The 14,515-nt window shown below is 43.7% G+C and overlaps 1 protein-coding gene across 2 annotated transcripts in view; it reads left to right on the forward strand.

Moving 5' to 3' along the window:
• LOC124777708 (sialin-like) overlaps positions 1-14,515 on the forward strand; it is a 150,359-nt gene that overhangs the window by 114,521 nt on the left and 21,323 nt on the right. For both annotated transcript variants that reach the window (XM_047253204.1, XM_047253203.1), the window contains exon 8: positions 2,918-3,073. In XM_047253204.1, coding sequence (XP_047109160.1) covers positions 2,918-3,073 — 156 coding nt within the window. The remainder of the gene's footprint in view (positions 1-2,917; positions 3,074-14,515) is intronic.

Raw genomic sequence — 14,515 nt, forward strand, 5'->3', positions numbered from 1 at the left:
CTTTTCGTGGACGATTTTACCATCTATTGCAGCACGCAGCGTACATGTTTCCTGGAGCGCTGTCTTCAGCGTTCTCTTGACCGTCTTTACTCCTGGAGTGTCGCCGATGGCTTCCATTTTTCTGCCGAGAAGACTGTCTGTATTAACTTCTGGCGCTACAAAGAGTTTCTCCCACTGTCCTTACAACTCGGTCCCGTTGCTATCCCATTCGTGGAGACAAAATTTTTAGATCTTACATTTGACAGGGAACTTAGCTGGTCTCCACATGTCATATTTGGCTGCTCGTTGTACCCGTTCCCTAAATGTCCTCCGTGTTCTCAGTGGTATGTCGTGGGGAGCAGATCGAACCGTCCTACTTCATCTATATCGGTCGATCGTCCGCTCCAAGCTGGATTATGGGAGCTTCGTATACTCCTCTGCACGGCCATCCATCTTAAGCCACCTCAACTCCATACATCATCAGGGCTTACGTCTTGCGATCGGAGCGTTTTATACTAGTCCCGTCGAGAGTCTTCATGCTGACGCTGGTGAATTGCCACTCACCTACCAGCACGATATACTGCTTTGTCGGTATGCCTGTCTGCTACTGTCAATGCCCGACCACCCATCTTATCGTTCCTTTTTTTGACGACTCTCTCGACCATCAATACAGGTTGTATGTCTCTGCCCTGCTACCCCCTGGAGTTCACTTTCATCGCCTCCTTCAACACCTTAATTTTTCACTCCCTGCAACCTTTCGAGTGGGCGAGAGCCACACGCCACCTTGGCTCCAGGCTCAGGTTCGCGTTCACCTTGACCTCAGCTTGCTCCCAAAGGTGGTTACCCCCGGTTCGGTCTACCACTCCCGTTTTGTCGAACTTCGTTCGAAGTTCATTAATATGACCTTCATTTATACAGATGGCTCTAAGACCAATGACGGGGTCGGGTGTTCTTTCATTGTCGGGGCACAAAGTTTCAAATACCTGCTCCATGGCCATTGTTAGGTCTTCACAGCTGAGCTCTTTGCCCTCTACCAGGCTGTTCTTTACATCTGCCGACACTGACATTCTGCTTATGTCATCTGCTCCGATTCCCTGAGCGCCATCCAGAGCCTCAGTGATCCGTATCCGGTTCACCCTTTCATGCACCGGATCCAACGCTCTCTTCAGCAGCTGGTGGACGTCGGTTCTCCGGTTAGCTTTATGTGGGTTCCTGGCCATGTTGGTATCCCTGGGAACGAAGCTGCAGATGCTGCGGCCAAGGCTGCGGTCCTCCAGCCTCGGACAGCTTCTTGTGGTGTCCCTTCATCAGATTGTAGCAGGGTCATTTGCCGGCGCATTTTATCACTGTGGCATGCCGATTGGCCTGCACTTACGGACAAGCAGCTTCGGGCCTCGAAACCTCTTCCCGCGGCTCGGACATCCTCCTCCCGCCCTTCTCGGTGGAAGGAGGTCGTTTTGGCCCGGTTACGAATTGGACACTGCCGGTTCAGCCATCGCCATCTGCTGACGGCTGCGCCAGTGCCGTTCTGCCCATGTGGGCAATTGCTGACGGTCCGCCACATTTTAACGTCCTGTCTGGATTTTAACACTCTGCGTCTTGATCTTGGCCTGCCATGTACTCTAGATGCCATTTTAGCGGATGACCCACGAGCAGCTGCTCGCATTCTTCGTTTTATCAACTTGACAAACCTCTCTAAGGACATTTGATTATGCTGTTCTTTTTTTTAATCCTATGCCTGTCAGTCTGTCTTTTATCTTGTTTTCCCTTTTAGTTGCTGTTTTAAACTTGTGCCTCGCGGTGCATTCCTAACGTAGTCTGGGCGCTAATGGCCATTGAAGTTGTGTGCCCTAAAACCACAAAAAAAAAAAAATTCAGCGCTGGATGTGATGAACAGGATTTGTTTGGGCTGACACCAGCTATAGATTTTGAAAACAAAACTGAAATATCTGCTGAAACATCAGAGAAAATGTTCCTGGTGACTCAAAGGAGACATCCCTAGTAGATGGAAATTTACTTCATTTAACAAGTTATAACTATGAGTAGGACTGAAACTTCCTGGCAGATTAAAACTCTGTGCTAGACTGAGACTCGAACTCAGAACCTTCGCCTTTCATGGGCAAGTGCTCTGCCAAGCATAACTCATGACCCGCCCTCAGAGCTTCAATTCTGCCAGTACCTCATCTCCTATCTCCCACCTCCTGAACTTCACAGAAGCTCTGCTGTGAACCTTGCAGAACTAGCACTCCTGGAAGAAAGTATATTGTGGAGACAGCGTAACCACAGCATGGGGCATAATGGCAGATATGAGGTACTGGCAGAATTGAAGCTATGAGGAGGGTCGCGAGTTGTGTTTGGGTAGCTCTGTTGGTAGAGCACTTTTCCCAAAAGGCAAAGGTCCTGAGTTCAAGTCTCGAAGCGGCACACAGTTTTAATCTGCCATAAAGTTTCATACCTGTGCACACTCTGCTGCGGAGTGAAAATTTCATTTTGAGTAGGATTATTAGAAAGAACCATTCCTGAATTCACACAGAATAATTTGGAAAAAATGGAAAAAAATTATACCTGTATTTACAGAAAAATAAAGCCTTATGAATGGTTTCTTGTGTCTTCCCTTGTTAGAGTAATTTCATATTAAAAAAAAAAAGAAAAAGAAAAAAAAAAACTGGCAGTAGTGCTAGAAATAAATGGAAGCTTATGTACTATTTACCCTAGAATGAATAAAAAATGTTGGTGTCTACCTAGCTTCAGATTGAATGAACTACACATTTCTTATTTCAAGTCTATAAAAGTTTGTAGCAGACATAATGGATTAGTACCATCAATGACTACATTTCATGTTAAATAATAAGTGATTTATACTATTTCTTTCTAAGTTTAGTTTTGAATAGTGAGCTATTTCATTGTATTTACCTTGCTCGTGTTTCTCTGTTGCCAGTGAACATTGTGCAAGGTATATTCACACTGGGGCTAGCATTCTGTGGCTGCAATTCAGTTATGGCCACTATTTGTCTCACAGCAGCTCTGGCTTCGAGTGGAGCTGAATCATCTGGAGCTTTAGCTACATACATTGACCTAAGTCCCAATTTCGCCAGTAAGTACAGTATTTGGGAATAACAGTACATTTAGTTGCTGTAGCAACTGTTGACCAGTATTACACTGTGCTCCATAGGTCTTAACATGAAGCAGAACCTTCAGTGTCATGACGTATGTTAACAGAAACAAAAACTATCAAGACTGACTGTGTAGAATGTATTACATATATTTTGCTGGTATTTATTAAAGAACAAATATTTTCACATTTGAAAAACAGCTACTTCATTAAATGTGAAACAATACACAATGCATCTTATAGATATTACCCACACCCATACTACAAATCACTCTATACAAAAATAAAAGTTTGTGTTAAATAACACCAATTATGTAAAACAAATCAAAACTATCCCTTATTAAACTACCCAAAAATTCCAGCATTATTGCACAAATACTGAAATTCTATGGAAAATAATGATTTTGTTATTATGTCAGCAAATTGTTCTTTAGGGTCTACTTTCGAAACTGTAATTTCACCAGCACTAACTAATTCTGAAACAAAGATATGCTTTATATGAATATGTTCCACTCAAGACTGAAACTCAGGATTCTGGGCAATGTGGATAGCAAATTCATTGCCAATCTGGAAATTTGGTGTTGCCTTCAACCGGCCCTATTCCGTAAAACAATACTAATCCAGAAGTGGGGAGTCCCAGAATACACAGCCCTTATGTTGAGTGGCCTGCTCGAAGATCACCACCATGATCAGCATCACTATAACATTCTAAAACCTCATATTCAAAATTAGTTTTGGAAACAAGTGCATAATCTGTTTTGTCTCTGATACATCAGAACCCTTTTAACTCTGATTTGTTGGATCTTCAAGATTTATTCATAATTCACTGGCAGCTTATTTGTTGAATTTTCAAGATTTGTTGATAAAGCAGTGACTGCGTATGGAGCATCAGGATGTGTCCCACACATCAGAAACATGAGTGTTCTAACAGCTTGCCTATTGGGAAATAGAGTTGTGATGACTTACTTCTGTATTATTGTCCTTTATAACAGGAGTGACTACAGCCTTACAGATGCTCATGTTAGAGAACTCTAGAATTTTCTCTATGTAATGAGTTTTCTTATATATTTCCTCATTGTTAGTTTTCAGACATAAGAAAAATGATACAGGCACTTCAGTAATTTTGAATTTTTGTCTGAAATCACAGATAATTCCTTGAAGTTCCAGTTTGCTGTTAGCTACAACCAAAATCATGAACATAAAGCCCATCTTCTGAAAATACAAGGGTCAGGTTTCCTCCTCCTGGAAACCCAATTGACTGAGGTGATTACTGAGCTTCATCCCAACAGTGAGCAGCCTGCTTCAGACGGAGACTTTTTTCTCCAAATAACATTCTCTCACAGATGCACCATCATATCCTTCAGGTTGCTGCATTTATATGGTTTCTTTCAAATCACCATAAAGGAAAGCAACTGAAACATCAATTTGCACAAGGTTCATGGCCTCAGTTGAGGCAACACTGAGCAGTGCTTGAATAAGTCATTCTAACCACAGGACTAAAGGTTTGGTCATAGTGAACTCTTCTCCACTCTGAGTAACCCTTAATCAGAAATCTTGCCTTGAATTTACTGACTGAGCCATCAGCATTTGTTTTCACTTTGTACACCCATCTGTTGGAAAGGCACTCTTTCCAGGTAGTAGTTCAACCAGATTCCATGTTTAATTTTCTTCAAGAGCTTTTATTTCACAATCCATGGCTTTGGTACAGAAATCTCTTTTGAACAGACTTTATGGCTTCACTGTACTTTGCTGGTTCCTGGAAAAAATATTGTTACACGCTTCATATAATCTCAAAAGTTTTGTGGAGGTCTAAGAGTTAGTCATGCAGATGTGGTAAGGCTTTCTCATTAGTCTTCCTGATCTACCTCATGAGGGTCTTCATCTGTGTTAAGAGTCTGAGATACTGAATCATGATAAACATTCACTAGCAAAATTAAATCTTTCTCGCTCTTCAGTGACTTCTCCCTTAAGGTGACATCTGGTGATATAATATACTTCGTATTTCCCTCCACAATAAATTCTGACCTTCATTGTGATCATATCCAATAAGAACTCCTTTCACTGCTTTCTGACTGATCTTATTCTAGTGTTTCAGAATACCAATATAGCAGGTGGAGCCTATGACCTGCAGGTTGCACTGTTATCACTACCTCCTCCTCCCCCCCTCCCCTCCACCCCCCACCTGCTGCGGATCTGGAAGTTAGAATAGGCCCAAGGCATTCCTGTCTGTTGTAAGAGGCGACTAAAAGGAGCCTCACACTTTTCGGTACTAAGAGTTCAGGTCCCATTCTATGGTTTGACTTGCCACTTCCCAAATTCTACAGAAGGGGGGCCGTATGGGAAAGGATGCCTTACATGGTGCACAAGTTATCCATAGTGCCCTTGGTTTTGATCTCCTGAATCTCTTGTCTTGGCCTTGCATCTCCACCTGCGATTCAACTATTTGAACAAGGGCACTTTCTGGGGTATGTCATCTTCTTCCGTTGTCTCCTGTCCTCTTTTGCCCCCATGACAATACTGGATTTCTCTGCACCCAATATCCAAAATGGTAACCAGTCCACTGTGGTGGGGCTATCATGTACCCATTTGGTGGTAGCCCCCTGACAACACAGGGATAGCACTGCTGATGATGCCTGAGCTGTAAGCTCCCCACATGTGCCAAGGAGTAGATGCCTGGCTTCCTGGGGCATCAGGATTGCTGGCAACAGCCATCATGCTGGTTGGCCTTAGCTGTGGCTGGGTGTCACCCATGGGGAAAGCCCCTGATTGGAGTGGGTAGCATCAGGGCGGATGACCGGCAATGAAGCAACTAAGTCTTTCCTTGCTGGTGACCGTATGGCACCAGCAGTCTCTAAGAAGGGAGAGATCGAATACAATGCCAACAGGTATGACTCTAAATTGTTTCCCTCCCTTGCTACACCATAGGAGGAATATATGGCTACAGAATGGAGAGGGCCATTTTCACCTTGGGCTTTAGTCTGTAGCAGAATTGATGTAGACTTATTTCTACATATGAAGCCTCAATCTTTCATTGAACACCTTGAGGATAAGTTTGGGGCTGTGGCAGCACTGTTGAAGATGTGAATTGGTGCAGTCTTAATTCAGACAGCATCCCCAGCCCAATCCCAAACCTTACTCACCTGTGACAAGCTGGGTGATATTCCTGTTTCCGTTACTCCCTATAAAAGCCTCAACATGGTCCAGGGGATCATTTTCCATTGCGTTCTCTTCTTGCAGTCTGATGACAAGCTCCATGCCAATTTAGAATGGTGGGCTGTTCATTTTGTCCAGTGTGTTTACAGGGGACCCAAAAACAACAGGATTGCTACTGGTGTCTTCATCTTGGCTTTTGAGGTTGATTCATTGCCTGAAAAGGTCAAGGTGGTGATTTACTGCTGTGACATTAAACCATAAATCCTTCCCCCTATGCAGTGCTTTAAGTGCTGGAAATTCGGACACATGTCTTCCCACTGCACTTCCAGCACCACATGTTGAGACTGCGCACATCCACTGCACCCAGTTACTCCATGTGCGCCACCTCCCACTTGCATCAGTTATGGAGAACACCACTCCCCCTGCTCCCCAGACTACCCAGTACTCCAAAAGGAGCGAAAAATCGTGGAGTACAAGGCCCTGGACTGGTTTACTAACAAAGAGGCTAACGTAAATTTGAAAGATTACACCCCATTCGGTCGACATTGACATATGTCGCAACTATGTCACCACCTCCGTCCCAAGTTACAGTGGTTCCTTACTGTGTGCCATGAACAGTGGACCCTCCAGGCCTCCAGAATACATCTGCCCCCTAGGTGGTAGGGGGCAAATCTTCCTCAGTTGCTTCCAAAGCACCTACTTTGGGAGCAAGGCCTCCCCAAACAAAGGGTCCCTTGGGTTTCTCTCTCCCAAGGTCTCCACCCTCGCCAGTGGCTCAAGAAGCCAAAAGCTGCTGGACGAAGAGTTTCATGGTCATCATCCATGCGTGAAGCAGCTTCAGAGAAATCATCCCAGCGAGTCCCTAAAGAGAAGTGAGAGAGCAAGCAAACTAAGAAAAAGTCTGCTAAGAAACAGGACCCTCTGGCCCCAACACCACCACTCCCTGTCAATTACGCATCTGAGGATGCGGTGGAGATCTTAATGTCCCCTGAGGACCTGGATCTCACTGATGCCTCATCCACCATATAAATAGCTACAAATACTCAATCAGTGGCAGCAGGTGATCCTGAGGCATAACCTACCTCCTTTTGAGCTTCGTGCCTTCCCAGCCTCATTATAACGTCATCTTCCAGTAGAATTTCTGTGGTCTTTTCCACCACCTGGCTGAGCTATGGCAACTCTTAAGCTTTACACCTGCTTTCTGCATTGCCTTTCAGGAAACCTGGTTCCCGGAAATGCGGACCCCCTGCCCTCCATGGCTATAGGGGATATTAGAAGAACTGTAGTGACTATAAAGTGTGTCAGGTGAAGTTCGTGTCTGTCCTGAACTCAGTATGCAGTGAACCTGTGCCCCTTCAAACCCCTCTTGAAGCTGTGGCTGTCATGATAAGGACGATGCAGGAAATAACTGTCTGCAATGTATATCTTCCTCCAGATGGTGTAGTACCCATGAATGCATTGGCTGCACTGATTGAGCTACTCCCTAAACCTTTCCTACTTTTGGGAGATGTTAACGCTCATAACACTTTGTGGAGTGGCACCGGGCTTACTGGCCAAGGCAGATGTCGAGAATTTGCTGTCACAACTCGACCTCTGCCTCTTAAATGCAAGTGTCCCTACACATTTTACTGTGGCACATAGCACATATTTGGCCATTGATCTCTCGGTTTGCAGTCCTGGCCTTCTCACATCTACCCACTGGAGAGCACATGGTGACGTGTGTGGTAGTGACCACTTTCACATCTTCTTGTGATAGCCCCAGTGTCAGTTCCATGGATGCCTGCCCAGAGGGACTTTAAACAAGGCTTACTGGGAAGCCTTCACCTCTGCTGTCACTTGTGAATCTCCCCCACATGGTACCACTGATGTTGTGGTTGAGCAGGTAACTACAGTGACCGTTTCTGCAGCAGAAAATGCGATCCCTCATTCTTTAGGGTACCCCTGGCGAAAGACAGTCCCTTGGTGGTCACCGGAAGTCATTGAGGCACTTTAGGAGTGTTGGCGAGCTATACAGTGGCATAAGTGGCACCCTTTCCTGGAGCACCTCATAGCCTTTAAACAACTCTGTGCCCGCATTCGCCAGCTTATCGAACGATGGAAACAGGAGTGTTGGGAGAGGTACGGCTTGACCATTGGGTGCCCTATGTCACCTTTCCAAATCTGGGCAAAGATCAGAGTTTTTGGGTACCAGACCCTAACAGGTATTCACGGTGTTGACATTAATGGCGTGTTATCTATCGATGCAAACGTGATTGCTGAGCACTTTGCTGTGCTCTATGCTCATGCCTCTCTGTCGGAGAATTACCTCCCAGCCTTTCGCTCTCTCAAAAGGAGGATGGAAGGGAAAGTCATCTCGTTCACTACATGCCACAGTGAACCCTATAATGCCCCATTTACAGAGTGCGAGCTCCTCAGTGCCCTTACACATTGCCCCAACACAGCTCCTGGGCCAGATCGGATCCACAGTTAGATGATTAAACATTACTCATGTGACTACAAGCGACATCTCTTCGTGATCAACTGGATCTGGTGCAATGGTGTCTTTCCATCACACTGGTGGGATAGCACCATCATACCAGTGCTCAAACATGGCAAAAGCCCACTTGATGTGGATAGCTATCAGCCCATCATCCTCACAAATGTTTTTTGTAAGCTGCTGGAACTTACGGTGTGTCGGTGGTTGGGTTGAGTCCTGGGGTCACGTGGCCTACTAGCTCCATGCCAGGGTGGTTTCCACCTGGGTCCCTAGAGTCTGTCATCCGAACAGCCTTTTCCAGACATCAACACCTTGTTGCTATCTTCTTTGATTTACGAAAAGCGTATGACACCACGTGGCAAGATCATATCCTTGCCACATTATACGAGTCGGGTCTCTGAAGCCCGCTCCCGATTTTTATCCAGAATTTCCTGTCACTTAGTACTTTCCATGTCCAAGTTCCAAGTTGTTGCCTCCCATAGTTCCCAGTCCCCTCCCCCCTCACCACCCAATATCTAGGAATCCATGAGAATGGGGTCCTGCAGGGCTCTGTATTGAGTGTGTCTGTATTTTTAGTGGCCATTAGCGGTCTAGAAGCAGCTGTAGGGCCATCTGTCTCACCCTCTCTGTGTGCAGACAGCTTCTGCATTTCATACTGCTCCACCAGTACTGGTGTTGCTGAGTGGCACCAACAGGGAGAGCCATCCACAAGGACATGGGCTCTAGTTCACGGCTTCCAGTTTTCAGCTACAAAGTTGTGTGTTATGCACTTCCGTCGATGTTGTACCATTTATCCAGGACCAGAACTTTACCTTACTGACAATCCCTGCACTGTAGTAGAGACATCGATTTTTAGGACTGATTTTAGACACCCGACTGGATTGGCTTCCTCACCTTCATCAGTTTAAGCAGAAGTATTGGCAGCACTTCAATGCCATTCGTTGCCTGAGCTACATGAACTGGAATGCAGATTGCTCTACACTGCTGCAGCTCTACAGAGCCCTTGTTCAGTCCTGCCTTGACTATGGGAGTTCAGTTTATGGTTCATTGGCACCCTCAGGATTGTGTGTACTCAACCCAATGCACCACTGTGGTGTTCAACTAGTGACGGGAGCTTTTAGGACGAGTCCAGTGATGAGTGTCCTGGCGGAAGCTGGAGTCCCTCCATTACAGGTGAGGCATGCACACATTTGTAGTTCTCCTGTGCATCCAAATTACTGTCCCCTTTTCCCACCCACAATGGTTAATCTCCCACATTGGCAGCAGAGGTGAGGGCTTACAATTGCAATTCACATCCGATCTCTTCTATCTGACTGGAGTCCTTGGCTTTACCACTTATACTCGAGGTCCATTCTCGTACACCTCCATGGTGTACACCTAGGCTGCTGCTTCTCCTGGACCTTTCACATGGCCCAAGGGACTCAGTTCACCCTGTGGCTCTCTGCTGTCACTTCCTCTCGATTCTTGACATGTACCGAGGCAATGAAGTGGTTCACACTGACGGCTTGAGGGCTCATGGTGACGTCGGCTTTGCATATGTCCTTGGAGGACATATTTAACAGCATTCCATGCCTGATGGCTGCAGTGTTTCACTGCAGAGCTGGTGGCTATATCTCGTGCTCTTGAGCACATCCGTTCATATCCTGCTGAGTCATTTCTCCTGTGTACTGACTCCATGAGCAGCCTACATTCTATTGACCAGTGCTACCCTTGTCATCCCTTGGTAGTGACCATCCAGGAGTCCATCTATGCCCTGGAATGGTCCGGTTGTTCAGTGGTGTTTGTGTGGAGGCCAGGTCACATTGGAATCCAAGGCAATGAACTTGCTGACAGGCTAGCCTAACAGGCTACACAGAAACTGCTTATGGAGATCGACATTCCAATAACTGACCTGCATTTGTTTTTGCATTGCCAGGTTTTTCGGCTTTGGGAGATGGAATGGCATAGTCTCAGTACACACAACAAACTGTGTGCTCTTAAGGAGACTACAAATGTGTGGCAGTCCTCCATGTGGGCCTCTCACAGCGACTCTGTGGTTCTCTGGCGGCTCCACATTGGCCACACTTAGGCAACCCATGGTTACCTCCTGTGCCGTGAAGACCCGCCTCGGTGTTGATGCGGCACCCGGTTGACTGTGGCCCATATTCTGGTGCATGGTATCACTGACTGACCTGAGACAAAATCTTTGGTTACCGGAATCGTTGCCGCTAATTTTATCAGACATCATCTCATTGGCTGGTTTAGTTTTACGTTTTTTCCTTGAGGGTGGGTTTTTCATTTGATCTAAGTTTTAGTGCATGTCCTTTGTCCCTCTGTGTCCTCTACCCTAGTGCTTTTAGGGTGGAGGTTTTAATGTGTTGCAGAGTGGCTGGCTTCTCCTTTTTATTCTCATGCTCAGCCAGCCATGGTAATCTGTTTTGTCATTTTAATCTCTACTACCTGTTTCTTGTGTTTCTGTAGTTTTCTTCTCCCCATTTGTCCATTTGTGTTTGTTGCCCTTCTGTTGTTCTTGTGGTTTTTCTTTTCTCTCCATTTTGTGTTGTCAGTCTAGTTTTATTCTCACCCTTGTGCATTGTTTTATTTGGAACAAGGGACTGATGACCTAGCAGTTTGGTCCCTTTCCTCCTCTTAAACCAACCTACCTACCTACCTACCTACCTATCACTACCCAAAACAAATGTGGAATATTTCCATGTGCATGCATTATTGCTCCGGCAGTTCCCACAACTGCCCAAGTCTCTTCTTACACCCCCCCCCCCTCCTGTTCACATTGTTCCAGTGTGTATGGCATTGTGAGGTGCTGAATTACACCTGCTTTCTGAAGAATTTCCTTTACTTGTTTGTTGTCAAATTCTTTTCCATTGTCACTCAAAATTTCTTTGATGGAATGTTGTTGAAAGTTGATCTAAACTTTGTACAGTCATCTTTGAAAAGTACAAAATACTGATATCCTGTCACTCAATTATGAAAGGCACTTGGAGGATCAGTGTAAATAAGTATTCCTGGTTTCACTGTCCTCTTTTCAGTGCCAAATGGTATACAAGAGCCTTCCATAAATACAACCTTCTCACAGTTCACTGTATATTTCCACCTTGATATTTATCTAACTGCTAAGTACAGATGTCACATGACACTTGTTCTGGTGTCCAGATCTTTCATGTTGTCACTGTTGGTGAGATTTTCACCGAGGGAAGTAAGTATGACATTCCTCGCAGCCAGTTTCAAAATTCCTCCAAATTGATCATGGACGTCTACCAATCAAGTGACCATATCAGTCATGAAATTACAAATTTTAGCAGTTAATATGAATTTACTTTCTGGGTGCTCATCCTGTGCAGCAAGAACAAGAGTACAGATTCTTGTGGAACTGACGTACAAGCATATATTCGCCAGAGTAACTCTGTGCAATACTCCTTCAACTGCTGCCTTCAGTGTCTATTGCACCTTTTTTGATTGCTTAAATTGTCACCATTAGTTGCAGTTACTGAATGTCTTGTTGAAAACTGCTGAAAAGTCTTGAAACAATTTCTGTCATTTGTAATGTGACATATCTTACTAGAAGTAAACAAAAATATTGTCTTCCCGTAACACACCTAATATTTTACAAATCAGGCATTTCTGGATTATTTACAATATCTTTAGTCATGTCCTGCTTCAATTTTGAAATACGTATTGCAGTATCATCTTCTGAAGCCCTGGAAACACAGGTTGTAAACTTCCAATTACTGACAAAATTATTTAATTGGATAGCAGTGGCACAACACACATTGAATAGATTCTTTATCTAACCAATTAAATAATTCTGTCAATAATTGTTTTTGTTTTTATACTAGCCCATGTGGCCATTATTTGTTCTAATGTAACCCTCTTGTAAGTCTTTGTTGTTGTTATCATCTGTTGTTGCTGTTGTCAGTCTTGTTCAAACCATTGTCTCTTTTCTACCTTATGTGCCAATCCATTCATTTATTTATCTGTGTCACCAGGATTTACAACCGTCTTTCACTTCAGTAGATTTTTTATCTATCCAGTTAAATAAGAGGTTGTAAACTTTGACGCAATCAAATATTTTATGAGTGAGTGTCTGTCCACACTTCATAAGCTGTATTCAGATGCATTATTTTCTGCAAAAGTTTCACCTGACAAATTTATAGTTAAAGCAAGTAAAACATTGCTCTCTGCTTTACTGAAAACTTCTAATCCGCTTTTGTAGATGGCCATTTCTTCAGTGGTTGCATGTTCTGAAAGTAAAAGTTTCGCTAACCTGCCTTCCATTTCGAGTGTGCCATGAATTTCTAGCAGACAAGTACTTTTTTCTATTTTCAAGTATCCAGTCCATTTTGCCTGCCGGAAGTCTGATGTCGATGATTCTTGTTGAATCCATCATTGGTTGGGTGAAATAAACTCACAGGTATACATTTGAAAGCATGTAGCACAGACTTAAGTTCTTATTTATCTGCAAGTGTACTTTTAACATCGCCTGTGTCAACATTTTGCTGTTTCATTAAAAACATGCGCACGCACACACTTGTGCCTACACTACCTCTAGAGGAACAAAAAATTAATGGAAAATCCAGGATGAATTGTTTTTGTCTTCAAACATTGTTGAAAATTAACCAGCTGTTTATCCTCAACTCACAGGTCCCTGACACCTCTATATTTAAACTAAGGTTTAAGACACAAATCATTTTTAATTTTTAATTTGTTATGTAGCATTAAATTTTACAGTTATTGAAGTGTTGTTTATAATAATCCTTGTTATTGCAGTAATTAAAGTGAGCAGTAGTGCACATTTTATCACAAGCAGTTGTGTACTTATGTGCAGTTTTTAAATAGTACACATAAACAAACTGCTAGAGAACTGAATTCTGCATTATGAACAGTAATATCCCTGTAGCAAGTAAACTTTCACATTAAACAAAACTGTGGTGTTTAAACTTCCACATACAAATTCCCTTGATAGGTACAAAGAGTGTCTGCAGAATTGACATACTGAGATCTGTATTGTTCTTTATCACCACTCAGAATGCATTTGATTGTAACTAACACTTAAAGTATTCTGTTGGAGGAACAGAAAAATTCACATCAGTTGTTCTGACAGTCTTTCTCTGAATGATCCTCCCGCTAGCAGAACTGTGATTTCTGTGTGTTGTAAAACTGTCATCTTTCTCGTCTATTTCTTGAACTACATCACTGACATCTTCCTCCATCCAATGACTAATAATGTAATCAAATTTAGGATCATTAAAAGGAACACATCTGTGAACACATTTTGTACTACACTGAACAAAACAGGTACGTAGTTCACAAGGAAGAGTCTAGGAGAGACACCCCCTTCCCCACCCAACACCTGTCAATAACACATCTTGGCAACCAACAAAGGTGGTGGTGATAATGCAAACAACAAAAAAATGTTGTAGGGTGGGTGGTTTAAGGCTGGTAATGAGTGTACAGTAGCAATCCCAGAACTTACCTTGGAGAGAGTGAGAGAGCACTTGGAAATTTTTGAGAGGTCTGAGGGACCACACCTCATGAGTTAAGGTTTTAATTTTTGTATAGATGTTCATATAGACCAAGCCATGATACGTTGAAATAAAACATTTCTTACTCACTTGTTATCATACCACTGTACACACTTATGAGAATTTGACTTTCGAAAGTGCAAATAATCTCTGCTCTGTTTTATTAAAGGTATTTTCCATTACAGAACCAGTTAAGCCAAGGAATTCACAGAATTCTTGGGTAATACAGCACCTCCTCACTGTATAGAGAAAAACTCTAAATAAAATATCCAGGAA

Source organism: Schistocerca piceifrons, chromosome 2 (genome assembly GCF_021461385.2).
Source record: "Schistocerca piceifrons isolate TAMUIC-IGC-003096 chromosome 2, iqSchPice1.1, whole genome shotgun sequence".
NCBI classification, from domain to species: Eukaryota; Metazoa; Arthropoda; class Insecta; order Orthoptera; family Acrididae; genus Schistocerca; species Schistocerca piceifrons.